A 27,692-nucleotide genomic window follows, 5' to 3' on the forward strand; every position below is an offset into this window, starting at 1 on the left:
CACTAGTTCCTCAGACAGATTCACAAAAAACTTTCCAGCGTTCCCAACATCCGCAGCCTTCTTCCATCATTTGGACGGTGTGAGGCATCTCGTTAAGGAGTAAACTTATCCTGATCCGCTCCTGCAAAACCTATTCCGCGTCTAGAAATGATCGTCAGAGCGCCGGTAGCGGCCAGAGTGAAGCGTTCCAGTATGACGGGAAAGCGCATTCACATCTGTAGTGAATCTGGCGGGGCAGGGCTCGGGTAACAACGAGGATACAGGCACGCGCACGTGTTTGGCACTTGGGATCGCGGGAGATATGGAATGGACATTAGTGTCACATTGTGATCGAGGGTGTACTGCACCTTCTACAGGCAAGGAGGCATCACTTTGTGATCATATGACTACTGCACATTATGAAGACTATAAAGTGTCGTGTTGGGATCATGTGCCGGCTGTACTTTTATATAAAGAGCATTCACCGGGTCAGTGGATTGCCTTCTCGAAGAACAAAACTATGAGACGCATTATGGCGCAGGAATTAGGATGGCGGGATAAATCAACAGGCCTCGCATTCATACGTATATAGATAGATTTACAAATAATGCGTGGTGATATACAATAATATACGGACCTGGGTGTTGATTCTGATATCAAATTCTACAGTAATATGAACATAAATACAACGCAACATTGGGACTTTATTAATTAATTGGCTACTTATGTAAACGTTTGAATAATACAGGCATACTAGTTCCACTTTTATTCACTCGGTTGTGTTCGCATCGCTATCAAAACAAACGTAAAAACCCGAAAGGTATCCGAGTCGTCTTCCCTTCAACACACTAAATGGGCGACGTTCGATTATCAGCGACTGTTCATTGATGTTTACGAAAATACAAGACATAACGTTTTTAATGTACCTAGGAAGAAGTTTAAGTCAAAACAGATTTTTCTTAATATAATTCTTGAGAAAACGAAATTAGTTCCGGGTTTCAGCCGGATCCAGCCCGTCTTTTACAGCTACCCTTCATCAACACCGATATTTTGCACAGCCGCTTGCACGGGTGTTTTGCATACATCCAGTCGTACAGTTAATGCCGTCAACCCATAATTTGTTTTGGCAGCTTCTCGATGACAGCCAGATAGATTATGAAAGCTGATGCAAACAGATTGACCTTTTTCTGATACTACTAGATAAGAAGCACATTTTAGCCCCCAACTCCTCTCACGAGCGTCTCTTGTGTACGGGGTAAGGGTTAGTGGTATTTCTGGATATTACTAGTCCACACCCTTTCCCTTGAACTTCTCTGTGTAAATAAAGGTCTGCAAACACGTGCACCGTATGAAGTAAAGAGTTTATATTTGTTTATTTGACAGATCTGTACGAAACATCCCGATGATGTGTTTCCCTTCTTCACATTACATTACATTTTGAAACAAAACAAACTTTACTAACGACTTTGTCTATTTGTCTAAAATATATATTTATTTAATTAAGTAAAGATTCCTACTTTTAAATGTGTGATTTTATAAATATTTACATTACGTGGCGTCTTTAAATTTACCTTATCTGTAGAGCTGGTGTTTAATTAGCTAGGCAGGTGCACGCTATAATAAGGAAGTAACGTGCCTCGGTGTGTCCTATCTCTCTAATTAAGTACCAGAGAGTACTACACTAATCTCCGCTTCTGAACTTCTGCACGGACTGGAGTCCGTATCCCACGTACATATAGTCACGGGAGCCCTAATCTAGTACGCGCTACAGTCCGTATCCCACGTACATATAGTCACGGGAGCCCTAATCTAGTACGCGCTACAGTCCGTATCCCACGTACATATAGTCACGGGAGCCCTAATCTAGTACGCGCTACAGTCCGTATCCCACGTACATATAGTCACGGGAGCCCTAATCTAGTACGCGCTACAGTCCGTATCCCACGTACATATAGTCACGGGAGCCCTAATCTAGTACGCGCTACAGTCCGTATCCCACGTACATATAGTCACGGGAGCCCTAATCTAGTACGCGCTACAGTCCGTATCCCACGTACATATAGTCACGGGAGCCCTAATCTAGTACGCGCTACAGTCCGTATCCCACGTACATATAGTCACGGGAGCCCTAATCTAGTACGCGCTACAGTCCGTATCCCACGTACATATAGTCACGGGAGCCCTAATCTAGTACGCGCTACAGTCCGTATCCCACGTACATATAGTCACGGGAGCCCTAATCTAGTACGCGCTACAGTCCGTATCCCACGTACATATAGTCACGGGAGCCCTAATCTAGTACGCGCTACAGTCCGTATCCCACGTACATATAGTCACGGGAGCCCTAATCTAGTACGCGCTACAGTCCGTATCCCACGTACATATAGTCACGGGAGCCCTAATCTAGTACGCGCTACAGTCCGTATCCCACGTACATATAGTCACGGGAGCCCTAATCTAGTACGCGCTACAGGCCGTATCCCACGTACATATAGTCACGGGAGCCCTAATCTAGTACGCGCTACAGGCCGTATCCCACGTACATATAGTCACGGGAGCCCTAATCTAGTACGCGCTACAGGCCGTATCCCACGTACATATAGTCACGGGAGCCCTAATCTAGTACGCGCTACAGGCCGTATCCCACGTACATATAGTCACGGGAGCCCTAATCTAGTACGCGCTACAGTCCGTTTTTACTTATAAATAATCTCAAGCCTTCTAAACATAGGATAATTGAAAGGCGCAGTGGATAGCATTTCACAACGTTGGTCGGGGTTCGATTCCACTATCTGACGTGAAAAGGATATTGGGTCACCTACACGACCACGTGGGTTTTTCTCTTGGTACTCCGGTTGCCTCCCACATTTAGACCTTCTATGCACTTTCCGGACCAGCAAGTGAGATTAATACAAGATGGTAAAACTTGTTTCTCGATTGTTGTAAGATGAATAAAGTATAAGTACAAAGATTCAGAAGACGTATACACGAGTACGGGCCAGAGTCGGCTGACCTGCACTGCCTGCCAATAACAGCTTTCCACGCCCCCATCTCTATAGGTTGTGTAACCATGCTGAGTCTTATTTTGACCAAATCCTCCAGACATGTTTGTTGCTTTAGTTAACACCACTTCCTAAAAAATGGGAGATTTATTTTCTTAGGCAGAAGTCGGTTTTCTGTAAGTTCCCTTCGTATGTTCGTCAGGTTATGTTATTGTTAATCCCTACTAACGGTAAAGCACGTGTAAAACTGTCCTACCAACCTGTGTCGCGAACGTGTAATTATGATTGACTGTGACTTACCGTGCATTTGTACGTGATTACATAACACTTAAATTTCTGCTATCATTCGAACGGTACGCGCAAATCAGCTTCACGTGGAAACAAAGAAAAGTGTACTCTATAGCTCTTCATCGCATTGTTCTGACTAGCGACAATGTAAAGGTCAAGGTCATAGCGTGTTTGGTGCTAGCGAGTACGTAAGTGTCAAAATTCGTTATATACATTGTCATAGAAGTACGTGCATGCATGTTCAGAGATCTAGCATGTTACTCGGTACAGTCCGCGTACCCGACCACACATAGCGTGTTACTCGGTACAGTCTGCGTACCCGACTTCACATAGCGTGTTACTCGGTACAGTCCGCGTACCCGACCACACATAGCGTGTTACTCGGTACAGTCCGCGTACCCGACTACACATAGCGTGCTATTCGGTGCAGTCCGCGTACCCGACTACACATAGTGTGTTACTCGGTACAGTCCGCGTACCCGACTACACATAGCGTGCTACTCGGTACAGTCCGTGTACTCGACTACACATAGCGTGCTACTCGGTACAGTCTGCGTACCCGACCACACAGAGTGTGTTACTCGGTACAGTCCGCGTACCCGACCACACATAGTGTGTTACTCGGTACAGTCCGCGTACCCGACCACACATAGCGTGCTACTCGGTACAGTCCGCGTACCCTACCACACATAGTGTGTTACTCGGTAAAGTCCGCGTACCCGACCACGCATAGCGTGCTACTCGGTACAGTCCGCGTATCCGACTACACATAGCGTGCTACTCGGTACAGTCTGCGTACCCGACCACACATAGCGTGTTACTCGGTACAGTCCGCGTATCCGACTACACATAGCGTGCTACTCGGTACAGTCCGCGAACCCGACCACACATAGCGTGCTACTCGGTACAGTCCGCGTATCCGACTACACATAGCGTGCTAATCGGTACAGTCCGCGTACCCGACTACACATAGCGTGCTACTCGGGACAGTCCGCGTACCCGACCACACATAGCGTGCTACTCGGCACAGTCCGCGTACCCGACCACACATAGCGTGCTACTCGGTACAGTCCGCGTACCCGACCACATATAGTGTGTTACTCGGTGCAGTCCGCGTACCCGACTACACATAGCGGGCTACTCGGTACAGTCCGCGTACCCGACTACTACACATAGCGTGCTACTCGGTACAGTCCGCGTACCCTACTACACATGGTAGTAGTCCTTCCAAAACTGGGTGTTTGATAGTGTTGTGTTCAAATAGCTGAATTTTATTCAAAGGGTCAATGTTTTCATTTTACTGATGATAGGGTGAAAATATTTTGGCGAAAATTGTGTAGACGTCTCGGTAGAGAATTATATGTACAGGAAGATGTTGTCAATAAAAGGGTATACATCGCATATTGTTCCGGGATCATATAATTCCCGTCGGGAAATCAACTACGAATTCTAATATGGATTTCTTGATACATTATCAAGACAAATATATACTGCCTTATATTTTCAAACCTACGCCTACGCAGAAAGATCGTCTGGTCATGTGTCACTGATCACACACGCTACAATCCGACATGGGAAATGTTGTGTACGAAGTTGTCAACATTCGTCATAGAAGGATAAAGAAAACGATGTTGGAGATTTGTTCAAAATCCCAAGAATGACGTGATGACGTCAAAAGCGTGGGAGAAATGACAAAGTTAATTCAAGCACAAAATCTGAATATGTTTCCTAATACCAAAACATGGAAATTCGTTATCTGTGAATCCCACACACGTTTCCAGATGATGACAAACAAGGTCATATGACCTTCATGTAAACAACGTGACACTCATATAAAACTTTGCGACTTTGCATGTGTCTTGACCAGATCAATGAAAAATCAATGACTTAATGAAAATGATAAAAAAAAAATCACCTGGCTTCTTTACCATTCTCCCAAGCTTTCCTCAAGATTTATTCCTCCTCGTCGTTACCATTCCCTCAAGCTTTATCCCTCCCCGTTACCATTCCCTCAATCTTTATCTCTCCCCGTTACCATTCTCTTAAGCTGTCTCTCAACCTTTATCCCTTCCCGTTACCATTGTCTCAACCTTTATCCCTCCCCGTTACCATTCTCTCAAGCTTTATCCCTCCCCGTTACCATTCGCTCCAGCTTTATCCCTCCCCGTTACCATTCTCTCAACCTTTATCCCTTCCCGTTACCATTCTCTCAACCTTTATCCCTCCCCGTTACCATTCCCTCAAGCTTTATCCCTCCCCGTTACCATTCCCTCAAGCTTTATCCCTCCCCGTTACCATTCTCTCAAGCTGTATCCTTCCTCGTTACCATTCTCTCAAGCTGTATCCCTCCTCGTTACCATTCTCTCAACCTTTATCCCTCCCCGTTACCATTCCCTCAAGCTGTACCCTTCCTCGTTACCATTCTCTTAAGCTGTATCCATCCTCGTTACCATTCTCTCAACCTTTATCCCTCCCCGTTACCATTCTCTCAAGCTGTATCCCTCCTCGTTATCATTCTCTCAAGCTGTATCCCTCCTCGTTACCATTCCCTCAAGCTTTATCCCTCCTCGTTACCATTCTCTCAAGCTTTATCCCTCCTCTTTACCATTCTCTCAAGGTTTATCCCTCCTCGTTACCATTCCCTCAAGCTTTATCCCTCCCCGTTACCATTCCCTCAAGCTTTATCCCTCCCCGTTACCATTCTCTTAAGCTTTATCCCTCCTCGTTACCATTCTCTTAAGCTTTATCCCTCCTCGTTACCATTCTCTCAACCTTTCTCTCCTCGTTCCCATTCTCTTAAGCTTTATCCCTCCTCGTTACCGTTCTCTCAACCTTTATCTCTCCTCGTTACCATTCTCTTAAGCTGTATCCCTCCTCGTTACCATTCCCTCAACCTTTATCTCTCCTTGTTTCCATTCTCTTAAGCTGTATCCATCCTTGTTACCATTCTCTCAAGCTTTATCCCTCCCCGTTACCACTCTCTTAAGCTTTATCCCTCCTCGTTACCATTCTCTTAAGCTTTATCCCTCCCCGTTACCATTCTCTCAAGCTTTATTTCTCCTCGTTACCATTCCCTCAAGCTTTATCTCTCCCCGTTACCATTCTCTTAAGCTGTGACCCTCCTCGTTACCATTCTCTCAAGCTTTACCTCTCCTCGTTACCATTCTCTCAAGCTTTACCTCTCCTCGTTACCATTCTCTCAAGCTTTACCTCTCCTCGTTACCATTCTCTCAAGCTTTATCTCTCCCCGTTACCATTCTCTTAAGCTTTATCCCTCCCCGTTACCATTCTCTTAAGCTTTATCCCTCCCCGTTATCATTCCCTCAAGCTTTATCCCTCCCCGTTACCATTCTCTCAAGCTTTATCTCTCCTCGTTACCATTCCCTCAAGTTTTATCCCTCCCCGTTACCATTCTCTTAAGCTGTATCCATCCTCGTTACCATTCTCTCAAGCTTTATCCCTCCCCGTTACCATTCTCTTCAGCTGTATCCATCCTCGTTACCATTCTCCCAAGCTTTATCTTTCCTCGTTACCATTCTCTCAAGCTTTATCTCTCCTCGTTACCATTCTCTCAAGCTTTATCCCTCCTCGTTACCATTCTTTTAAGCTTTATCTCTCCTCATTACCATTCTCTCAAGCTTTATCTCTCCTCGTTACCATTCTCTCAAGCTTTATCCCTCCTCGTTACCATTCTCTTAAACTTTATCTCTCCTCGTTACCATTCCCTCAAGCTTTATCTTTCCTCTTTACCATTCCTTCAAGCTTTATCTCTCCTCGTTACCATTCTCTCAAGCTTTATCACTCCTCGTTACCATTCTCTCAAGCTTTATCCCTCCTCGTTACCATTCCTTCAAGCTTTATCCCTCCTCGTTACCATTCTCTTAAGCTTTATCCCTCCTCGTTACCATTCTCTCAAGCTTTATCCCTCCCCGTTACCATTCTCTTAAGCTGTATCCATCCTCGTTACCATTCTCTCAAGTTTTATCCCTCCTCGTTACCATTCTCTCAAGCTTTATCCCTCCTCGTTACCATTCTCTCAACCTTTCTCTCCTCGTTACCATTCTCTTAAGCTTTATCCCTCCCCGTTACCATTCTCTCAAGCTTTTTTCCTCCTCGTTACCATTCCCTCAAGCTTTATCCTTCCTCGTTACCATTCTCTCAAGCTTTCCTCAAGATTTATCCCTCCTCGTCGTTACCATTCCCTTAAGCTGTATCCCTCCTCGTTACCATTCCCTCAACCTTTATCTCTCCTCGTTACCATTCTGTTAAGCTGTATCCATCCTCGTTACCATTCTCTCAATCTTTATCTCTCCTCGTTACCATTCTCTCAAGCTTTATTCTTCCCCGTTACCATTCTCTCAAGCTTTATCTCTCCTCGTTACCATTCTCTCAAGCTGTATCCCTCCTCTTTACCATTCTCTCAAGCTTTATCTCTCCTCGTTACCATTCTCTTAAGCTGTATCCCTCCTCGTTACCATTCCCTCAACCTTTATCTCTCCTCGTTTCCATTCTCTTAAGCTGTATCCATCCTCGTTACCATTCTCTCAATCTTTCTCCCTCCTTGTTACCATTCTCTCAAGCTTTATCTCTCTTCGTAACCATTCTCTTAAGCTGTATCCCTCCCCGTTACCATTCTCTCAATCTGTATCCCTCCTCTTTACCATTCTCTCAAGCTTTATCCGTCTTCGTTACCATTCTCTCAAGCTGTATCCCTCCTTTTTACCATTTTCTCAAGCTTTATCTCTCCTCGTTACCATTCTATTAAACTTTATCCCTCTTCGTTACCATTCTCTCATGCTTTATCCCTCCTCGTTACCATTCCTTCAAGCTTTATCCCTCCCCGTTACCATTCCTTCAAGCTGTATCCCTCCTCGTTACCATTCTCGCAAGCTGTATCCCTCCTCGTTACCATTCCCTCAAGCTTTATCTCTCCCCGTTACCATTCCCTCGACCTTTATCCCTCCTCTTTACCATTCCTTCAAGCTTTATCCCTCCCCGTTACCATTCCTTCAAGCTGTATCCCTCCTCGTTACCATTCTCTCAAGCTTTATCCCTCCTCGTTACCATTCTCTCAAGCTTTATCTCTCCTCGTTTCCATTCTCTCATGCTTTATCCCTCCTCGTTACCATTCTCTCAAGCTTTATCCCTCCTCGTTACCATTCTCTCTATCCCTCCTCGTTACCATTCTCTCAAGCTTTATCCCTCCCCGGTACCATTCCCTCAATCTTTATCTCTCCCCGTTACCATTCCCTCAACCTTTATTCCTCCCCGTTACCGTTCTCTCATGCTTTATCCCTCCTCGTTACCATTCCCTCAAGCTTTATCGCTCCCCGTTACCATTCTCTTAAGCTTTATCCCTCCCCGTTACAATTCTCTTTAGCTTTATCCCTCCCCGTTATCATTACCTCAAGCTTTATCCCTCCCCGTTTCCATTCCCTCAATCTTTATCTCTCCCCGTTACCATTCTCTCAAGCTTTATACCTCCCCGATACCCTTCCCTCAAGCTTTATCTCTCCCCCTTACCATTCCTTCAAGCTTTATCCCTCCCCGTTACCACTCCCTCAATCTTTATCTCTCCCCGTTACCATTCTCTCAAGCTTTATCTCATTCTCTCAAGCTTTATCTCTCCTCGTTTCCATTCGCTCAAGCTTTATCCCTCCCCGTTACCATTCTCTCATGCTTTATCTCTACTCGTTACCATTCCCTCAATCTTTATCTCTCCCCGTTACCATTCCCTCAACCTTTATCCCTCCCCGTTACCATTCTCTCATGCTTTATCCCTCCTCGTTACCATTCCCTCAAGCTTTATCCCTCCTCGTTACCATTCTTTCAAGCTTTATCCCTCCCCGGTACCATTCTCTTAAGCTGTGACCCTCCTCGTTACCATTCTCTCAAGTTTTATCCCTCCTCGTTACCATTCTCTCAAGCTTTATCCCTCCCCGTTACCATTCTCTTAAGCTGTGACCCTCCTCGTTTCCATTCTCTCAAGCTTTATCCCTCCCCGTTACCATTCTCTTAAGCTGTGACCCTCCTCGTTACCATTCTCTCAAGCTTTATCCCTCCTCGTTACCATTCTCTCAAGCTTTATCCCTCCCCGTTACCATTCTCTCAAGCTTTCTCCCTCCTCGTTACCATTATCTCAAGCTTTATCTCTCCCCGTTACCATTCTCTCAAGCTTTATCCCTCCCCGGTACCATTCTCTTAAGCTGTGACCCTCCTCGTTACCATTCTCACAAGTTTTTCTCTCTCCTCGTCACCATTCTCCCGCGCTCTCTTCCGACTTATTCCTCCTCGTAACAATTTCCCCCAGCTTTCCTCAATCTTTATCATTCCTCGTTACCATCCCCAATTATCATTTGCTTCATTCCAGCTTTATCCTTGTTTGTTCCAATTCTCTACACTTCATTGTTTATATAATTAAAATTGTCATCCTCAAACGCTTTCTGTAGGTTTTTTTCGCCAGTTGTTTTTATCTTTATCCTCTTTTTCGAAATCTAATTTCCGTTTAGATTGTAAACGGCAATATTTGTTACTGTTTTCATTTTCACGTATCTTGTTAGCTTTTTCCCATGCAGTGACGATTTTTATTGAGAAAAGGAAAATTTTCCCTTGTTTAATGAGAAATGAAAGATGGAGTCGAGGTGGAGTAGCTGGAAGTAACGGACCTAATTCATAGGAAAGTGCGCAAAAACATATTGATTTTCGGGCTGATAGGGAAAGCATTTTACGGAAAAATATTAAAATATTTCATCGTTACCCAATCCAAGCATGCAACTAGACCGTTTTTTCTTGACATCATTAGACGTTTTGATCAACTGAAATATTGTTATGTTATCTCGGTCCAAAAAGGAATTATATCTGTCATATATGCCACCCCTTAATTAAAATTTGGAATAGGAAAGCCCACGTAGGAAAGATTTAAAGACTGTTGGGAGGTAATTTAGATGGATTTCGGGTTTACTGATGGCGAGTACACACACAAAAATACCATAAATTTGGAGAAAATGCCTCCACTGGAAACATAATTAATCTGCTGCAAATATGGATCATACGGTCACTAAGAAGGGCTTGATTGTTTCCGCCGTTCGGAAGCCCCAAAGATTCAGAGAGCATTGATGTTGTGTAGCTGTAACAGGAATGTGATAAATACTGTTGAAGTGATTCCTTCATCGACGCACACTGCCAACAGTGGCAAACAGTCACGTAGAATCAGAGGGGTTCCGATGGTTTACACAAAGAGCAGCTAGTGTTCTTCATGAACAGGTTTCAGGACCAATGAAAGATGGAGTGGTCCTGATTCAAAGACGTCTTTTTTTATTTGCTATAGACATTTATCGATATAAAGCCAGTTGACCTAAAATATATAAAACATTGAACGAGAATACGAACAAACGATTTGTAACCTGGCTTGCTGGTCTACCTTTGCACTCTTAACATTTGTCAACGTGGGTTGAGGACAATAAATAATGATGTAACAAAACTTAACCTCCTTCTAGCACTGCTAATACGTGAAAAAGATACGTGAAAAAGCTTACCCGCTACTAACAACACTTCTTACAGTATTCGTTAATACGTGAACACCCTTACCCGCGACCAGGAACACTGCTTACAGTATTTGTTAATACGTGAAAAAGCTTACCCGCTACTAATAAGACTTCTTACAGTATTTGTGAATACGTGAAAACCCTTACCCGCTACTAGCAACACTGCTTACGGTATTTGCTAATACGTGAAAAATCTTACCCGCTACTGACAACACTTCTAAGAGTTCAATATATTTATTAGTGCAAAGAATTCCCACGTGATGTTCAAATTTACAGCCCCGATCTACGGCTGTAAAATGCCTATAATTCACCGATGATCGTCTTATATCATTATTCAATATTCTAGTCAAGTATATAAATAATATATATTTGCATCCCCCTGTTAATGTTTGTCTATGAAACCCTCGTGCCATCACGAATCCAATTCGCGTATTGATGAGTTCCAGCTCTAAACTTCCTGCAAATGAGTCATAAAGAATTCTGGTATCTTTCTGCTGTTTTTTCTTTAATTCGGTTTTACGCCGGTTTTCGTGCTTAGTTTGCAGCTCGTCCGTCGGCCATAAGAATGCTATTAAACGTTTTCTAGGCGGGATGTAACAGGCAATTTATAGGGGTTAGTAAATCAATAACTCCATGATAAGATTTCATCTCACACTGAATGCTAGTTTTGCACGATCCATCACTTTCTGTCCGGAATCTCCAAAACCGGCTAATTTGAATGCAGATCCGTAGATTACAATCTCTCCAAGAACACACAACCAATCAAAACATGTCACACACAAAGAAAAAATGACTGTTGGCTGAGAAAGTGCGCACGTGCTTGTTATCGATACGTGGTATTAACGAGGAGATAGTGTTAGGCTGATAAAATTTCATAGCGTTTTTTACATTGAATCTTTATCAAATTATTTCTGGGTGTCTTAGTATTCTGCCTGACGTGCTCTGAAATGCTAAAATGTAATTCGAAGTTGGCGATATGAAGGTTCATTACAATCAGCGACAGTACAACATCTTCAAATGACCGACCAATTCTGGTATCTTGCTCATCGTTAGCGGCATACACTTGAAAAATCGGTCGATGTCGGCATGTGCTGTTTGTGAGCTAATCGTTTCAATCCCTCTTTTTAACGTCAACGGCCGGTGAGGGCGCGGTGTTACAAACCTAAGTGTAACTAATAGGCTTAGTACAGAAACGTAAAGAATATGACGGTTTTCTGCTAAGACCATGCCTATTGCCTTGAGACTGTCATTGTTAACGTCTTTAAGAGTTGAGAGAATAGATGGAGAAAAAGCATTATTTCTGATGCTGGTAAACTTTCCTCATTTTTTTCCGACCCTTTTAGGATCTGTTGTCTATCATAGAACATTATTAAAAAGAACATTGTCGTTGTTTATGTGTGTCACACTAGTATTGTTTATGTGTGACATACTAGTATTGTTTATGTGTGACACACTAGTGTTGTTTATGTGTGTCACACTAGTATTGTTTATGTGTGTCATACTAGTATTGTTTATGTGTGATACACTAGTATTGTTTATGTGTGATACACTAGTATTGTTTATGTGTGAAACATTAGTATTGTTTATGTGTGATACACTAGTATTGTTTATGTGTGTCAGACTTGTATTGTTTATGTGTGACATACTAGTATTGTTTATATGTGACATACTAGTATTGTTTATGTGTGATACACTAGAATTGTTTATGCGTGATACACTAGTATTGTTTATGTGTGACACACTAGTATTGTTTATGTGTGTCACACTTGTATTGTTTATGTGTGACATACTAGTATTGTTTATGTGTGTCACACTTGTATTGTTTATGTGTGACATACTAGTATTGTTTATATGTGACATACTAGTATTGTTTATGTGTGATACACTAATATTGTTTGTGTGATACACTAGTATTGTTTATGTGTGTCAGACTTGTATTGTTTATGTGTGACATACTAGTATTGTTTATGTGTGATACACTAATATTGTTTGTGTGATACACTAGTATTGTTTATGTGTGAAACATTAGTATTGTTTATGTGTGATGCACTAGTATTGTTTATGTGTGATACACTAGAATTGTTTATGCGTGATACACTAGTATTGTTTATGTGTGATACACTAATATTGTTTGTGTGATACACTAGTATTGTTTATGTGTCACACTAGTATCGTTTATGTGTGATACACTAGTATTGTTTATGCGTGATACACTCGTATTGTTTATGTGTGATACACTAGTATTGTTTATGTGTGTCAGACTTGTATTGTTTATGTGTGACATACTAGTATTGTTTATATGTGACATACTAGTATTGTTTATGTGTGATACACTAGTAATGTTTATGTGTGATACACTAGTATTGTTTGTGTGTGACACACTAGTATTGTTTATGTGATACATTAGTATTATTTATGTATGTCACACTAGTATTGTTTATGTGTGATACACTTGTATTGTTTATGTGTATCAAACTAGTATTGTTCATGTGTGATACACTAGTATTGTTTATGTGATACATTAGTATTGTTTATGTGTGTCACACTAGTATTGTTTATGCGTGATACACTAGTATTGTTTATGTGTGACACACTAGTATTGTTTATGTGATACATTAGTATTATTTATGTATGTCACACTAGTATTGTTTATGTGTGATACCCTAGTATTGTTTATGTGTGACATACTAGTATTGTTTATATGTGACATACTAGTATTGTTTATGTGTGATACACTAATATTGTTTATGTGTGTCACACTAGTATTGTTTATGCGTGATACACTCGTATTGTTTATGTGTGATACACTAGTATTGTTGATGTGTGTCACACTTGTATTGTTTATGTGTGACATACTAGTATTGTTTATATGTGACATACTAGTATTGTTTATGTGTGATACACTAGAATTGTTTATGCGTGATACACTAGTATTGTTTATGTGTGACTTACTAGTATTGTTTATGTGTGATACACTAGTATTGTTTATGTGTGATACACTAGTATTGTTTATGTGTATCAAACTAGTATTGTTTATGTGTGATACACTAGTATTGTTTATGTGTGTCACACTTGTATTGTTTATGTGTGACATACTAGTATTGTTTATGTGTGACATACTAGTATTGTTTATGTGTGATACACTAGTATTGTTTATGTGTGATACACTGATATTATTTTTGTGTGATACACTAGTATTGTTTATGTGTGATACACTAGTATTGTTTATGTGTGATACACTAGTATTGTTTATGTGTGATACACTAGTATTGTTTATGTGTGTCACACTAGTATTGTTTATGTGTGACACACTAGTATTGTTTATGTGTGTCATACTAGTATTGTTTATGTGCGAGTAATCAGCTCAAAATTAATCAAAAATTCTAGTGTATTTTTCTCTCGTTCATGTTTACTGAATACATTCAATTTCCTCTACTGAACCGTTGCCCTGAAGTTGTTGTACCTGAAATAATGAAGTTAGTGCCAAAATTGGAATTTTATTATTAATGAAACTTAGAAATACGAACTAATTCGGCATGAAATAGAAAAATTTCCAATCGCCATCCCGTGACAGTTTTATCGGCTACAATATCACAGTTCAATAAGGCAATTAACGGTACAAAAACTGGAATTTAAAGAGCTTAAGATTTATTTCAATTAACTTTCACATACAGATGACGGTGTCAGACCGAAAAAAGCAGCGCTTTTGTCAGCAATTCATACAAGATATAGGCGTTGTCATCCTCTGTCGTCTCTTGTTTACTTGCAGAAGACATAACGCTCCCATCCTTCTGAAATCGTAGGATGATAACGGGTAGTAAGCGGACTTCTGTTCGTTTTAATACGAAGTATGTGAACATGAAAAACACTAACGTCCACTTTAAATAAGTTCAATATACATCTCGAGTACTGTACCTTCTGTGGCAATAAACACGATGTGTTGTGTGATTATATAATTGTCGCTTAGGTATGTAAAACAAATTTTAAGCTGATACTATAAATTAAAAGATCACCGCTTTACCGATCTTGCTATCCGTTTATAAAAATGTAAGGACTTGTGTTTGTTTAAGAAAAAAGTCATGAAGTTCGCCCACAACTTTGCACACAAACACCTGTCGTTCTCGTTTAAGAATTAAGGAACGATCAGAGTGTGATATTTTACGATGTACATTTCGTATTCAACCTGTCGATGTTATCCTATATACTTTTACATGGCCAGTGTGTAAACTAGCACTTTATTAAAGTGCGGATGTGGGGTCAAAGTTTTGTTTTGCTTATTGTTTTTTGAGGGGGGCGGCGGTAGAGAATGGTTAACTTACTCTTGCACTTGAATCATATTGACTGTTAAAACTACAAAATACAACACAATGCTTAATATCTGTCTTCGCATCTACTCCCTTGTTTTAACATTGTTGTTTTCTCCTGACATTAAACACGTGTAACATTTGTAAGTGTCCCTCTGTAATATATCGGTAAGCGTATCACTTTAAGATTTGTGAATCAGAAACGTAATCCAAAAACTAAGTACAATTTATGTAAAAATCAACTATAAAATGTCTTATATAGCGCGAACGTTTATATGTGCATTCAAACGTTATATTGAGAATTGGTTAATGCGTTACGCCTTTTAAAATGATAAATATCTCTCCAGTTTTTATGTGCTGAGGAGCTAATACCAAATGACTTGTTGAGAAACACGTGTTTAACCAAGTAAAATGTTCAGATGTAAATCGTGGGTCATTTTATCTCAATGAACTTCACCTGATTTACATAATATCACGAAATTGATACAATAGCGTCATTTTTATCAATGAAAAACGGATTTGAAATCAATTTCGGCTAAGCCGGCTATGAGTTACCTCCCCTGGACTGCCGCTCGCCTACCTCCTGTCTGAGAAAAAGTCAAAGAAATCGCTTGCATGTGTTCACACGAGTAAATAAATCATTAAAACCGCTGCATGTAGATCGTCCGAGATCTGTCAAATTGTGTAAGATGTCAGAACCAATACTTAAGTGATGAGCGAGTAGTCAATAATACAAATTTAGTCTTGTTTTATAAGTCGGTTTATCCCGCTGTTGCTTTTGTATGATTTTGTTACTTCGTTAGAATTCTTCTGTGTTCCAGTTAATACTACAGTTCCTTATCTAACTGTTCTGTAATTGTCAGCATCATGTTTGCCGCCAGAGCAGAAATACTGTGTTAATGTGTATTCGATTAACTATGCAAATGTCAGCGAAAATCAAATCTGTATCTCGTAGTCACTTAGTATCATAAGCAATCACAAAGGAAACACACGTTCATGGATGAAATGAAAACGGTTGATTGTTGAATAAGACGATGAGTCCTTAATAAACCCGAAAGAACACTGTCGTTTCTATTAAGAATATTATATTTATTGTTAAACATTTCATGAACAGCTTTTCACATATCACTGTTTAAAGGGACATCACGTGAAGAGACATACTTTTTTTAATGAATGTATGTATTGTATGCACTTCCACTTATGTTACCTCGCTATCCCTATATTCATAGTCCGTTACAAATGTTCAGTTTGACCACTTGAATTGTTTGGGAAAGCCCTGCTAAATATAGCAGAGTCTCACTTGATATGTTTATGTAGTATTTGAAAACAAAAGACACAAAAATTAGTTACTTCAGCGTGATGCCCCTTTAAAATCAGCAACTCTTAAAAATTCTGTATGTTTGAAACTGACGCCTAAATATCGTTTATAAGAATTAATATCCAAGGTTTCAAATTATTTTGAAAAGTAATTTTCAATTTTACTTATCAAACATTGTTCTGTATCTTTTAATGTCAGATAGATTCGGTGGTCTATGCATACTACCTCTATGGCTTTATAACGTCTCTAGTCTCTTTTATATATCAGTTCTTGACATATTTCTCATTCTTTACGATAGGCCGATCTGATGAAAACGAAATCTGGAAAATATTGATTGTCCGGTATTATTTTGACTCATAGTGGTATAAGAAATAGGAAGGTCCTATATAGTCTTGTTTATTAATTTTCTGACAAATAAAAATGTTTCATATGTCATTTTCGTCGATATTAGTCTAAATGGTTTATATCCCAAATCAACGAGTCTTACATCCCTAAAATTTCTCTTCGTCGCTGCCTGTTTTGAAAAACGAAGCTTGAAGAAAATAAAATTTTGATACAACACCAATCATACATGACGAAACCATTTTTGTTTAGAAATTTATCCTGACAGCTCTATTGATAGTTGATACCTTACCAGTCGTCTAGGCCAATCAGATTAGGGCTCTCTCGGCGAAGCTGTTGATGGACTGGCGTAGCACCGCCTCCTGACCCACTTTACCGCAGTGAACTTGTGTCTCACTAATATCGCTAGATCTCGGGGAACTTACGTACGTAACATGGTGTGGAAGACAGTGTTCCGATTTGACTCTGTTTTGACGGATTATACAAGTTTGATATCGAAATGATGATTTCAAACACAATGACTTAGATATTAGGATTAACACTGTGATTAAGCTTGTGCTGACCAGGAGAATTCGTTTGTCTTTTCACGGAGCTTTTGTGTTTTCATTTTCACAGACAGAGTATACCTCTGCTGGCAGAGCGAACTTGCACCCGAAACGGAGAGAGATTTCATCGGGATCTTGCTCTGCCATCAACTCTATGGAAGGGCATGGGTACTCGCTGTCTTTCTTATCCGCCTATGCCCCCCATTTCTGCATTGGTTTTACTCATCCTGATTGGAATTGGTGTCGATTCGGGTTTGTATTTATTGTGTATTATACACGAACACATGTTCATCAGACGTTTGCTAAGGGGTGCACTTGGCTGGCGGTTCAGTTCCCGTAGTTAGTTACTCGCGTGCTCATAATTGTTTTACGACAGGATCCTTGTTTACGTGTCTTGTCTTAAATATTGTTGTTGAAATATCATTTCATAAAATATTGATGAGATTTGCCAGCTGTATTAAGTAGTATTGGGGGTATACACTGTTTACACGCGAATTATTGATAGAGTTAGTGACAGTTCTGCCGTGTAATGTCAGAACAGCCAGATCATAGCACAAAGTACAGGACCACTACATGTCTTGTAAACTCCAAACTACAACAGCAAACTACATAAGTTATCATAATATTAGATATTGACGCATGGACATGTCATAATCCTCAGATATCAACGGCTAAATATCACACACCAGTGTTGACGCTTTTCTCGTTAATTTTACACCGTCTTTTGAAATTGGTTAATTTATACGAAATTGGAAAAAGTACCGTATTGAAAAACAAATTTACATCGTAACTAATTTGGGAAAAATATCTACACCTTCACTCATTTATTGAATAAGTGCTGTTATTTACCTTGTTAAAACAATCATAGTTTAGATGATATTATAAATAGAGGGTATTAATGATTGAACAGATGTTTGTCAACATTGGAAAACTTTTTTATATCATTAAAGATCTAACAATATTCTCAAAGTAACAAATTGTACATAATATAACTCATACTTTAAGTATTTACTGTACAATAATAAAATTTCACAATTTACAGTAATACAAAGTTCCACAATGTACTACAATACAATTTAGTTCCACAATGTACTACAATACAATTTAGTTCTACTATGTTTAGAATCCAAAAATCTACAAATACACATTAATATAAAGTTCTACAATGTACGGTAATGCAATGTACAGTAATACAATGTACAGTAATACAATGTACAGTAATACAATGTACAGTAATAGAGTTCTACAATGTACAGTAATATAAAGTTCTACAATGTACAGTAATATAAAGTTCTGCAATGTACAGTAATACAATATATACAGTTAATTGTTCTTTGAAAATATTAGATTCAAATCCTAATGTTTTATTTGATATTGAATAACAAAATTTAATGAAATGAAAACTTGAGTTTTCTGTTATTTGTATATTGAGACATGTGTGTGTTTTTCTGTTTCAGCTGTTGGATGTGACCTTGGTATGTGTTGGACCAGGTATCAGGATGCCACTGCCGCCCTTAATTCAGGGATTCTCATGGATTTAATTCCAAATGGAGTCTCGGACAATCCAAAGTGTATTGTTATTCGTACATATGTTAAATGTATAAATAAACAAGGACATAGATTTGAATGTAAGACAAGTCTGACTTTCCAGTCAGAAAAAATAGGAAATAAAAAAGCATTAAAAGAATTAAACTGTTCAATTAATGGAGAAGTGTACGATCCAGCTGCCAACACTGTGCCACACTTTCCTCAAGTACCAGATTCTGAATTTATGTGTTCGTATGAAGGACAAAGAAACTACAAACACTGCGGGTTATTCGGGGATCCCCATCTCAGGACTTTCAGTGATGAATTTCAAACGTGTAAAGTTGAGGGTGCATGGTCACTCATAAACAACAAGCACCTGACAGTGCAAGTTACCAATGATCCTGTTGTGACGAGCGGAGCTGCCACTGCTACGAGCAAGGTAAGCCGGGAACCCGTCGCCCGAGTACACCCTTCAATACTTGAACGACCGGGTTTAGATCTCTCTATCTCGTGCAGTTGTTGGTGCTTTTTTCGCCTTGTGCATTATTGTAAATGTCATTTATGTGTTATTATTGGGAGACTAACGACTTAAAAGTGTATACAGCGTGAATAATGCCCAAAATTGCCTCTGCCCTCTTTCAAAATGGCGGATTTGATTCGCTAAGTATACGGTCTGTTAGATTGCCTTTGAACACTGAAGATTTTTACAACTGAAGTTCGTTTACGATACAATAATTACGCCGTTCACCGTGAAAGCAAATTAATATATCAGTTGTTTTATGTATGAAGTCGTAAAATTGCCCAGTTGACGTTTCTGGCTATGTGTATTGTACCTGTCATATCGTCGTACACACTTGTGTGTATGGAATGGAAATAAATTCGTTTGACCCATTTGACACTGGCCAAAATGGCGGATTGGGACGTACGCTGTGTTTGTTTCCGATCCCACATACATTTACCACTTAGTGACACGGATGTAGAAGAAAATATGGTCTATTTACAGACGGGCTTATTTTGTATACAGATCGATATGCAAAATAGCAGTGAACCAAATGGGGGAATAAAACAGCATACACCACACTCGTACACAACCAGACACCATGTTAGACATTGAATCATTTAGGATAGTATGTACGTCTTCAAGCTTACGTATTATCAGCACATTTTACACACACAATCATTAAAGTGAATGGCAACAGTTCCCTTCCGATGTATAATAAATATAGTGCCATCTTGACTGGTCGCGCTATAGATTAATCAACCTCAAGATGTGTGAATCTTATATAAATTTATAATGTAAAATACCAATGTTTCTATAGATTTGTATGTGAATGCCAATGTAAGTGACACCGAAGGAACTTGGATATGATCATAAACATATACCTGAGTACAGAATGTAGCTAGCAGAAAAACGTGCATTATTGATGTTTACATTTTTCTGACTAGCTCTTTAATACATGATGCATGAATTCTGTATTCAGCTGACTTCATTTATAGATAATTATAGAGTATGTGTCAGTGTTCTCTATATAAATTGATGTCACTAATTGGAATAGTAAATATGAGGTTATGTAAAATGATACAATGTTCTATCATTCAGTTATCAACATTTGTATTATTTTTAATAGTTACAATGAAGTTGCTTGATTACATTTCAAATATATTGTGTTTTGCATTAAACTTTACAGGATTGCTGTAAGTGGTCAGCTAGACTAAAACTACATTAGATGTATCAGTGGTCAGCTAGCTTTAGATCTAGACCACTAATTATATATCTGACTGCTGTTTAATTTATTACATCATTTAAATTGTCCTAAAACATGTTGAGCTATCAGTGGTCAGTTTAGCTATAAACTGCACATTTATTTCACAAGTTAAATCAGTGCATCTGAATTATCTTGTATTAAAGTTATCGAGTGTTATATATCAGCTGTCAACAAGACCAGCATATTTGTCTGAAAATAACAAATAGGAAATTTGACAAACATAAACACATTCTGTTTTAAATATCTTGAATAAAATAAGCCGAGATATTCTCTTTTATTGTAAATTGAATTAACTGTCCCCTTTGTAGTTTCACATAAAATTTTGCCCTGTTGGAGAACAGGTTGTGCTATCACACTTGAACTGTAAACATTTACCTGTGCCCTTATACAGGTAAGTGTGATAAACACAGGTACACATACGAACCACTCCCAGATTCACCTGTGACCTTATTCTCTGTGAGTTGGACTAACCTGATTGACACTGGTCACCAAGCTAGTCTCACCACCTGGGGTAGAGAGCACCTGTTAATTGGTAGTTAGGGTCAATTAGTGTTAATTGCCAATTAGGACTTAGTGGTGTGATTACTCAGCTACTGGTCATATACACCTGTAGCCCCAGTAGAGGTGCTGGCAGTGAGCTATCCCACACAGCTTCACATATAGACAGCAGTGTTTTACATCAAAGCTGTGTGTAGATCAAACAAAACACCATCTATTTACTCAAGACAAGTCTGCATGTAAGAACAATTACCAAAGCCTACACTTGAGTTTTAATGGGTGTTGAAACTTCATTATTTTATGTTTTTGAGTTTGATTTGTCCATACCTACCAATCCCAGCCAAAAGATTATTGACCAAGTCATCTTGGCAACCATGAATGTGCTAAAAGCAGTATGTATGATCTTTTTATCATGATGGACCAGAACAATAAAATGAAGAATTGTAATGTTACTTAGTGTATTAATAAAAGATTACGCATACATATGTCATTCTAGGAGAGTATAGAAAGGTACTAACATATAATGTGTTGCGATATAAAGTGTGATGATGACGTCGGAAAATGATTCAGATGTAGGTGATTTACTCTCCCATTCTGGCACATGTAGACATTTTCTTGAGTGACAAATTGCCATATCATCTGTTCTTTGTTTCTGCAGCCCTGATCACATACTTTTATTATACCCCTGTTGCCCACACTTAGTTGCGTCCTTTATCAGCAGGTTCTGTTAGAGTGGTATATATAGATTTGATAGTACCCTGGAGCTGCTTGCACTTAATCCCCAACAATTCTAGTAAACAACTTCCATTTCGTCTTTCCTGGAGCAGCTAGTGATACAGTCCCGTACACGTGCAAACAGGGTTTCCACTTTGTAGGTTAGGTTAATGAATGTGTAGGGTTTGTACACATGTTGGTACACACGTATGCAAATTTCTGGAGCCTGGTGCTTTCTACACCAGTGAAACACGAAATAATCTGTATGCATGAGAGAGAACAATTTTATCTGATCTGTGCGTACACGTAGAATGAGTATTTTGCATAATTTGGGTGTTTAGATGCACATATCAACATTAAATAATGAGAAAACTGGCTATAAGATAGGGAGGGTCATGTGCTAGGGTACAGCATCACTGTGGTGTACAGCGTCTGTGAAACAAAGATCTCCAAATCACTCGCTGGGACTTACAACAGACAAAATATCAGGAGATTACACCCTAGAACGTGTGATAGATTACAGTATTTTCACATAAATGTACATCGCCCGTTAGGCATGAAACGGAGAAAAATGTTATATTATAATTTGCATTATTCTCTTTGAAACATACCAGGATCTTTTATAGTTGTCTAACAGTATATTTTTTCTATAAGAAATCAGTTATCAAATTAACTTCAATATTTTAAAACACTTCTAATAAAATCCAGTGATGGGAAATGATAAAAAAAAATCGGGTAATAACTAAATAGTACAAAAGTAAAACTTGGTACAGGACAGCCAATGTATTGCCGCCTGTATACTTCCAGTATACTTCATAATAGGAATACGTACATGTACATTGTAGGTGACTATGTGTACTTGATAATAGGAATATCATGCAAGGATAATACTATATAATCTGTAGATCCATGATTTGCATCAATATTTTGAATAAATATAAACTTCAGTTTTTTTACAACAGTTAATTAGAAACAAGTTTCACAACTTATATTGATCACTCTTGTTGGGTCTTGAGGGTCTTATTAAGATGTGGGAAGAAACCAGACTACCTGGAGAAAACCTACATGGTCAGACAGGTACAGATCCAATATCTTTACATGGTCAATCGGGGAATCAAAACCGGGCCATTTTGGTAAAAGGCAAGGTGTGCTATCCACTGCACCTGAACCATCCAACATTTTAGAATGGATTTTAAACTCGCCTGCAAAACTTGGAAACATTTGATGATGTGAAAAGTTTGTTTTGGCTTGTGTAGCTAAAAGAGCGGTCAAAATTGTAGAGCTGACTCTGGAACACATACAACTTAGAAATGGTTCTGTTGTTGCACAACTAATGCTATATAGAACAAACTCAAGTAGAGGAAACTAAAAGTAACTCTTCTATAAAGTATGAAATACACACAATTCAATGTATATTTGATAAATTATTGATTAAGCATGGACATCACAACCATTTACAGTACATCTTGGATAAAATATTTAAGCAGCCTTCATGGCACGCATCTCATATCTTATCGTATAACATATACAGACATATTTTGTCTTACGATTGATTTTTCCGTCATTGATAGTGTGTACTGTATAGAGGATACCACTGCAAAAAACGATAACTACGCATTTGAAACTGATTTTTGCATCATGACTAAAGCTTTGATGAATCACTTCTGAAAAGAAACCCATACCTTCTAGGACTTAAATGGGATGAAATAAACAAAAGATAATAAACAATAGTGTGTTAAGTGTAAAAAGATGCATTGGGGCCCGACTAGGATTCGAACCCTGGTTATACTGTCACTCTAACCAACAAAGCTACCTGGTCAACGGAAGCACCCGGCCCAGTTGCATTACAGTTCATAATATCTGAGACAAAATTAAGGGGAGGTAACTGCATATATACGAGAACCACAGTGGAATTCTCAAATGTTATGTCTGCAGTGGCACAGTGATCCTTAAACATTAATTTGCATTAGGTACTTCATATTATTTCTGGTATATGTTTAGTGATTTAATTGTTTTGATCTCTGTTTAACTCATTCACCCCTGACAACACATTTGAACTCTTCTATTTCAAGGTTTGGAATAGTTCATTATGAAATTTCAGGGCTGAATGAGTTAAAATGAACCTTATTTACAAAGTTAAATTTTGAAGTTAAAATGTTTGCAAGAACATATTGTTTGATATTTAACCTTTTTATTGATGTTTTACTTGAACTCGAGAATATTTACCTCCTGAAAAATAAAGGAAAATAAACTGTTAAGATGGTTCAGTATTTTATACTTCTAATTCAAAAATAAGATAAAGATTTCAAGCTTACACTATTGAATTGTCTTTGTCAACAAGTTTCAGAAATAGTTTCTGTGTGAAGGAAGGCTAGATCTGGGCTGTTTACCTGCTCTAATCCTGTTTATATCTACCACTATATATAGCCTACTACACACCAATGTTCAATGTTCAAGTCACTGAAGATTTTGTGACGTACTATTTGTAATGTTTTCCATAAACTTCCTCTCGTTAATTAAATATTTAATATGATGCATCTCATTAGACTCTCGGCTAACCATACATTTTCTCAAAACTGAATTTAGTCTAGGAGAAGGTTGGCAAAATTCCATGCAGTGTAATTAAAAACAAACGGAAAATGTGGTGATTTCAGACCAGTTTTGTGACAGAGTTGATGGATAGATCATCACTTGGGGATTGAGTACTAGACTGGAATCCCGCCGGTCCATCAGATACTTGCTACACATTGTTACAGCTGTGTTGTATTTGGTGGTACCATTGTTACAGCTGTGTTGTACTTGGTGGTACACATTGTTACAGCTGTGTTGTCCTTGGTGGTACCATTGTTACAGCTGTGTTGTACTTTGGCGGTACCATTGTTACAGCTGTGTTGTACTTGGTACCGCCATTGTTACAGCTGTGTTGTACTTGGTGGTACACATTGTTACAGCTGTGTTGTCCTTGGTGGTACCATTGTTACAGCTGTGTTGTCCTTTGGTGGTACCATTGTTACAGCTGTGTTGTACTTGGGGGTACCATTGTTACAGCTGTGTTGTACTTTGGCGGTACCATTGTTACAGCTGTGTTGTACTTGGTACCGCCATTGTTACAGCTGTGTTGTACTTGGTGGTACCATTGTTACAGCTGTGTTGTACTTGGTACCACCATTGTTACAGCTGTGTTGTACTTGGTACCACCATTATTACAGCTGTGTTGTACTTTGGTGGTACCATTGTTACAGCTGTGTTGTACTTTGGTGGTACCATTGTTACATCTGTGTTGTACTTGGTGGTACACATTGTTACAGCTGTGTTGTACTTGGTAGTACCATTGTTACAGCTGTGTTGTACTTGCTACACATTGTTACAGCTGTGTTGTACTTGGGGGTACCATTGTTACAGCTGTGTTGTACTTTGGTGGTACCATTGTTACAGCTGTGTTGTACTTGGTGGTACCATTGTTACAGCTGTGTTGTACTTGCTACACATTGTTACAGCTGTGTTGTACTTGGTACCACCATCGCTAGGTAGTGGGGTCGTATCGAGTACCAGAAATGATTGTCACACCTGCTGGGGGTTTAGGGGCACAACTGTTATCTTTCAAGGGACATCAGAACACTGGTATATCGCAATACACAGACATATTGTATTGTATCGCAATATGACTGTATCAGAATAATTTTTCAAATCCTGATTTTTATACATCTGCTAGGTATTTTAACTTTGCAAAAAAATCCCCTTATAACAGATGAGCCATTTACCAGGGTATCTGAATCAGTTTAAATTTCATAATTGTTGGTTGGTTTCATGAAAATATTAGATCATTGTGCTCCATAAGATAAATAATATAATAATAATAATATACAACATTTATATAGCGCATTTAAAGACAAAATGAATGCCGATTAAATGGCAGAAAATTCATTGAAGAAGATAATGGTGCTTCGTGTTGGATTTGATTTTGTCCAGTTGGTGTTCATATTTCCTATAAATGCCAACTGAAAGCAGTTCAATACTTACATTTACTAATTTTGGAATCTGTTTATCTCAAAGAAAATTCTGCTTACACTCATTATTATTCAGCATAACCCATTTAGCTCAAATAATGCATTTATCATATATGCTTGGGCAATTAAAACAACAGCCATCTGTCAAGGGTCATCAGTTGGCTTATAACATTCATAGACATTATGAATGCCATCAGAATGTGGAAGAGTTATATAGTGGCAATGTCATATGATGTTAAAGCTCTTTCAAGCCATGGAGTGTACATGTGGGAAAAGGTACATTTCATTGAAGAGGTTTTAACAATTGAGTGAAACCCAAGGCCTGCCACAAGTTTTGCACCAATTTGATAATTCCTACACCACAGAGCATAAAAAAAGTGTTTTTTCTCCCATTCCAATCATCAGAATTAGTTCAGAAACCACCAAAAGGCATCACAATTTCAGAATATTTAAGATCTCGTAATTTAACATCATTGTTGTCCCATTCGTCACACATGTAAAATACATGCAGGGTACTGGTGTAAGATAGACATTTCTCACACCCCTTTCTTACCATGGACAGTTCTGTCATATATACCAGAGTTATAGATATTTCTCACACACCTTTCTTACCATGGACAGTTCTCATATATACCAGAGTTATACATAGAAATTAGAGAATTTATACATGTATGTTGATAGTAAACAATGTGCCAAATGAACTTGGTCTCCGAGTCTTATATCAAGGTACTGCATATAAATTACTAGTAGGGACATCATATTAAAGCTTTACTGTAGCAGATTTGGTAGGTAACTTGCTCCTAATAATCCAATTCAAAAATTGTAGATTATGTTATTATTTGTAATACAGTCTTGTCCAGCTGATATTTTCTTAATGTTTATAGTCGCCCAATCAATCAGTGTATTCTTTTTTGTTTGGGGGGGGGGGGGGCACATTTTTTAAAGGGAAACATATTTCTGTGAAATTTATATGAATTTTTTATAGAAGATATATTTGCTTGGGAAAGCTATAAAAGGTAGTAAACTTAACCTAGATCCGTGCCAGTGATGGGGTGACATGATGTCAAATCGGGGATAGCATTTTTTTCTATCATCCATTCATGTTATATTGCAGTACATTGATTTACATCTAGGACGCGGTGTAAACCATTAGGACTTTAAAATCTTCTAAACACTGCCTTGATTTTATACACCGCCCTCGTTACGCGCCGCTATATAGGGTTGTTCATATTAGATTTCAGTCAGCGGTTTAGGCATAGTTTTTCTTTTGAAAAAAAGTTAAACAGATTGTGTACATATGTAGGATATGATAAATTTGTTGTGATCAATAGGTAATAAAGCTGAGTGGGACACCTGTGTTAGGACAATAGGCACTGTAATCTACAGGTGGGCTGTGACAGGTACGCTTTTTACCTGGGGGCACTATCATACACATTGTACTGGACCCGTAATTTATATACAAAATTAAAGGGGCAAAGCTTTGGCATTTTTAAAAGAAAAACTTGGTAACAGAAGACATTTATTGACTTGTATTCTCACCAACTGATCAGGTTTTCATAATCAATTCAAAACTGGGAAAGATTTGCATTTCTTACTGAACTCATTCACCCCTGAAATGTTATAATGAATTATTCCAACCTTTGAATTGGAAGAGTTCAAATGTGTCTTCATGATCAGGTGTGTTTGAGTTAAGGAAGGCACTCGAGCTCAGTCCCAAAACTTGCACACCATTTTCCACCTCGATCTCTGACACTCGGCGCAACCATTTCCACCTCGATCTCTGACACTCGACGCAACCATTTCCACCTCAATCTCTCACACTCGGCGCAACCATTTCCACCTCAATCTCTCACAGTCG

The 27,692-nt window shown here is 38.9% G+C and overlaps 1 protein-coding gene across 2 annotated transcripts in view; it reads left to right on the forward strand.

The window, feature by feature from the left end:
- LOC110455973 (repulsive guidance molecule A-like) overlaps window positions 1–27,692 on the forward strand; it is a 54,558-nt gene that overhangs the window by 13,005 nt on the left and 13,861 nt on the right. For both annotated transcript variants that reach the window (XM_021506464.1, XM_021506455.1), the window contains 2 exons: window positions 17,393–17,574; window positions 18,780–19,288. In XM_021506464.1, the coding sequence (XP_021362139.1) occupies window positions 17,393–17,574; window positions 18,780–19,288 (691 nt within the window). The remainder of the gene's footprint in view (window positions 1–17,392; window positions 17,575–18,779; window positions 19,289–27,692) is intronic.

The sequence above is a fragment of the Mizuhopecten yessoensis genome, unplaced genomic scaffold, assembly GCF_002113885.1.
Source record: "Mizuhopecten yessoensis strain PY_sf001 unplaced genomic scaffold, ASM211388v2 scaffold993, whole genome shotgun sequence".
Lineage (NCBI taxonomy): Eukaryota > Metazoa > Mollusca > Bivalvia > Pectinida > Pectinidae > Mizuhopecten > Mizuhopecten yessoensis.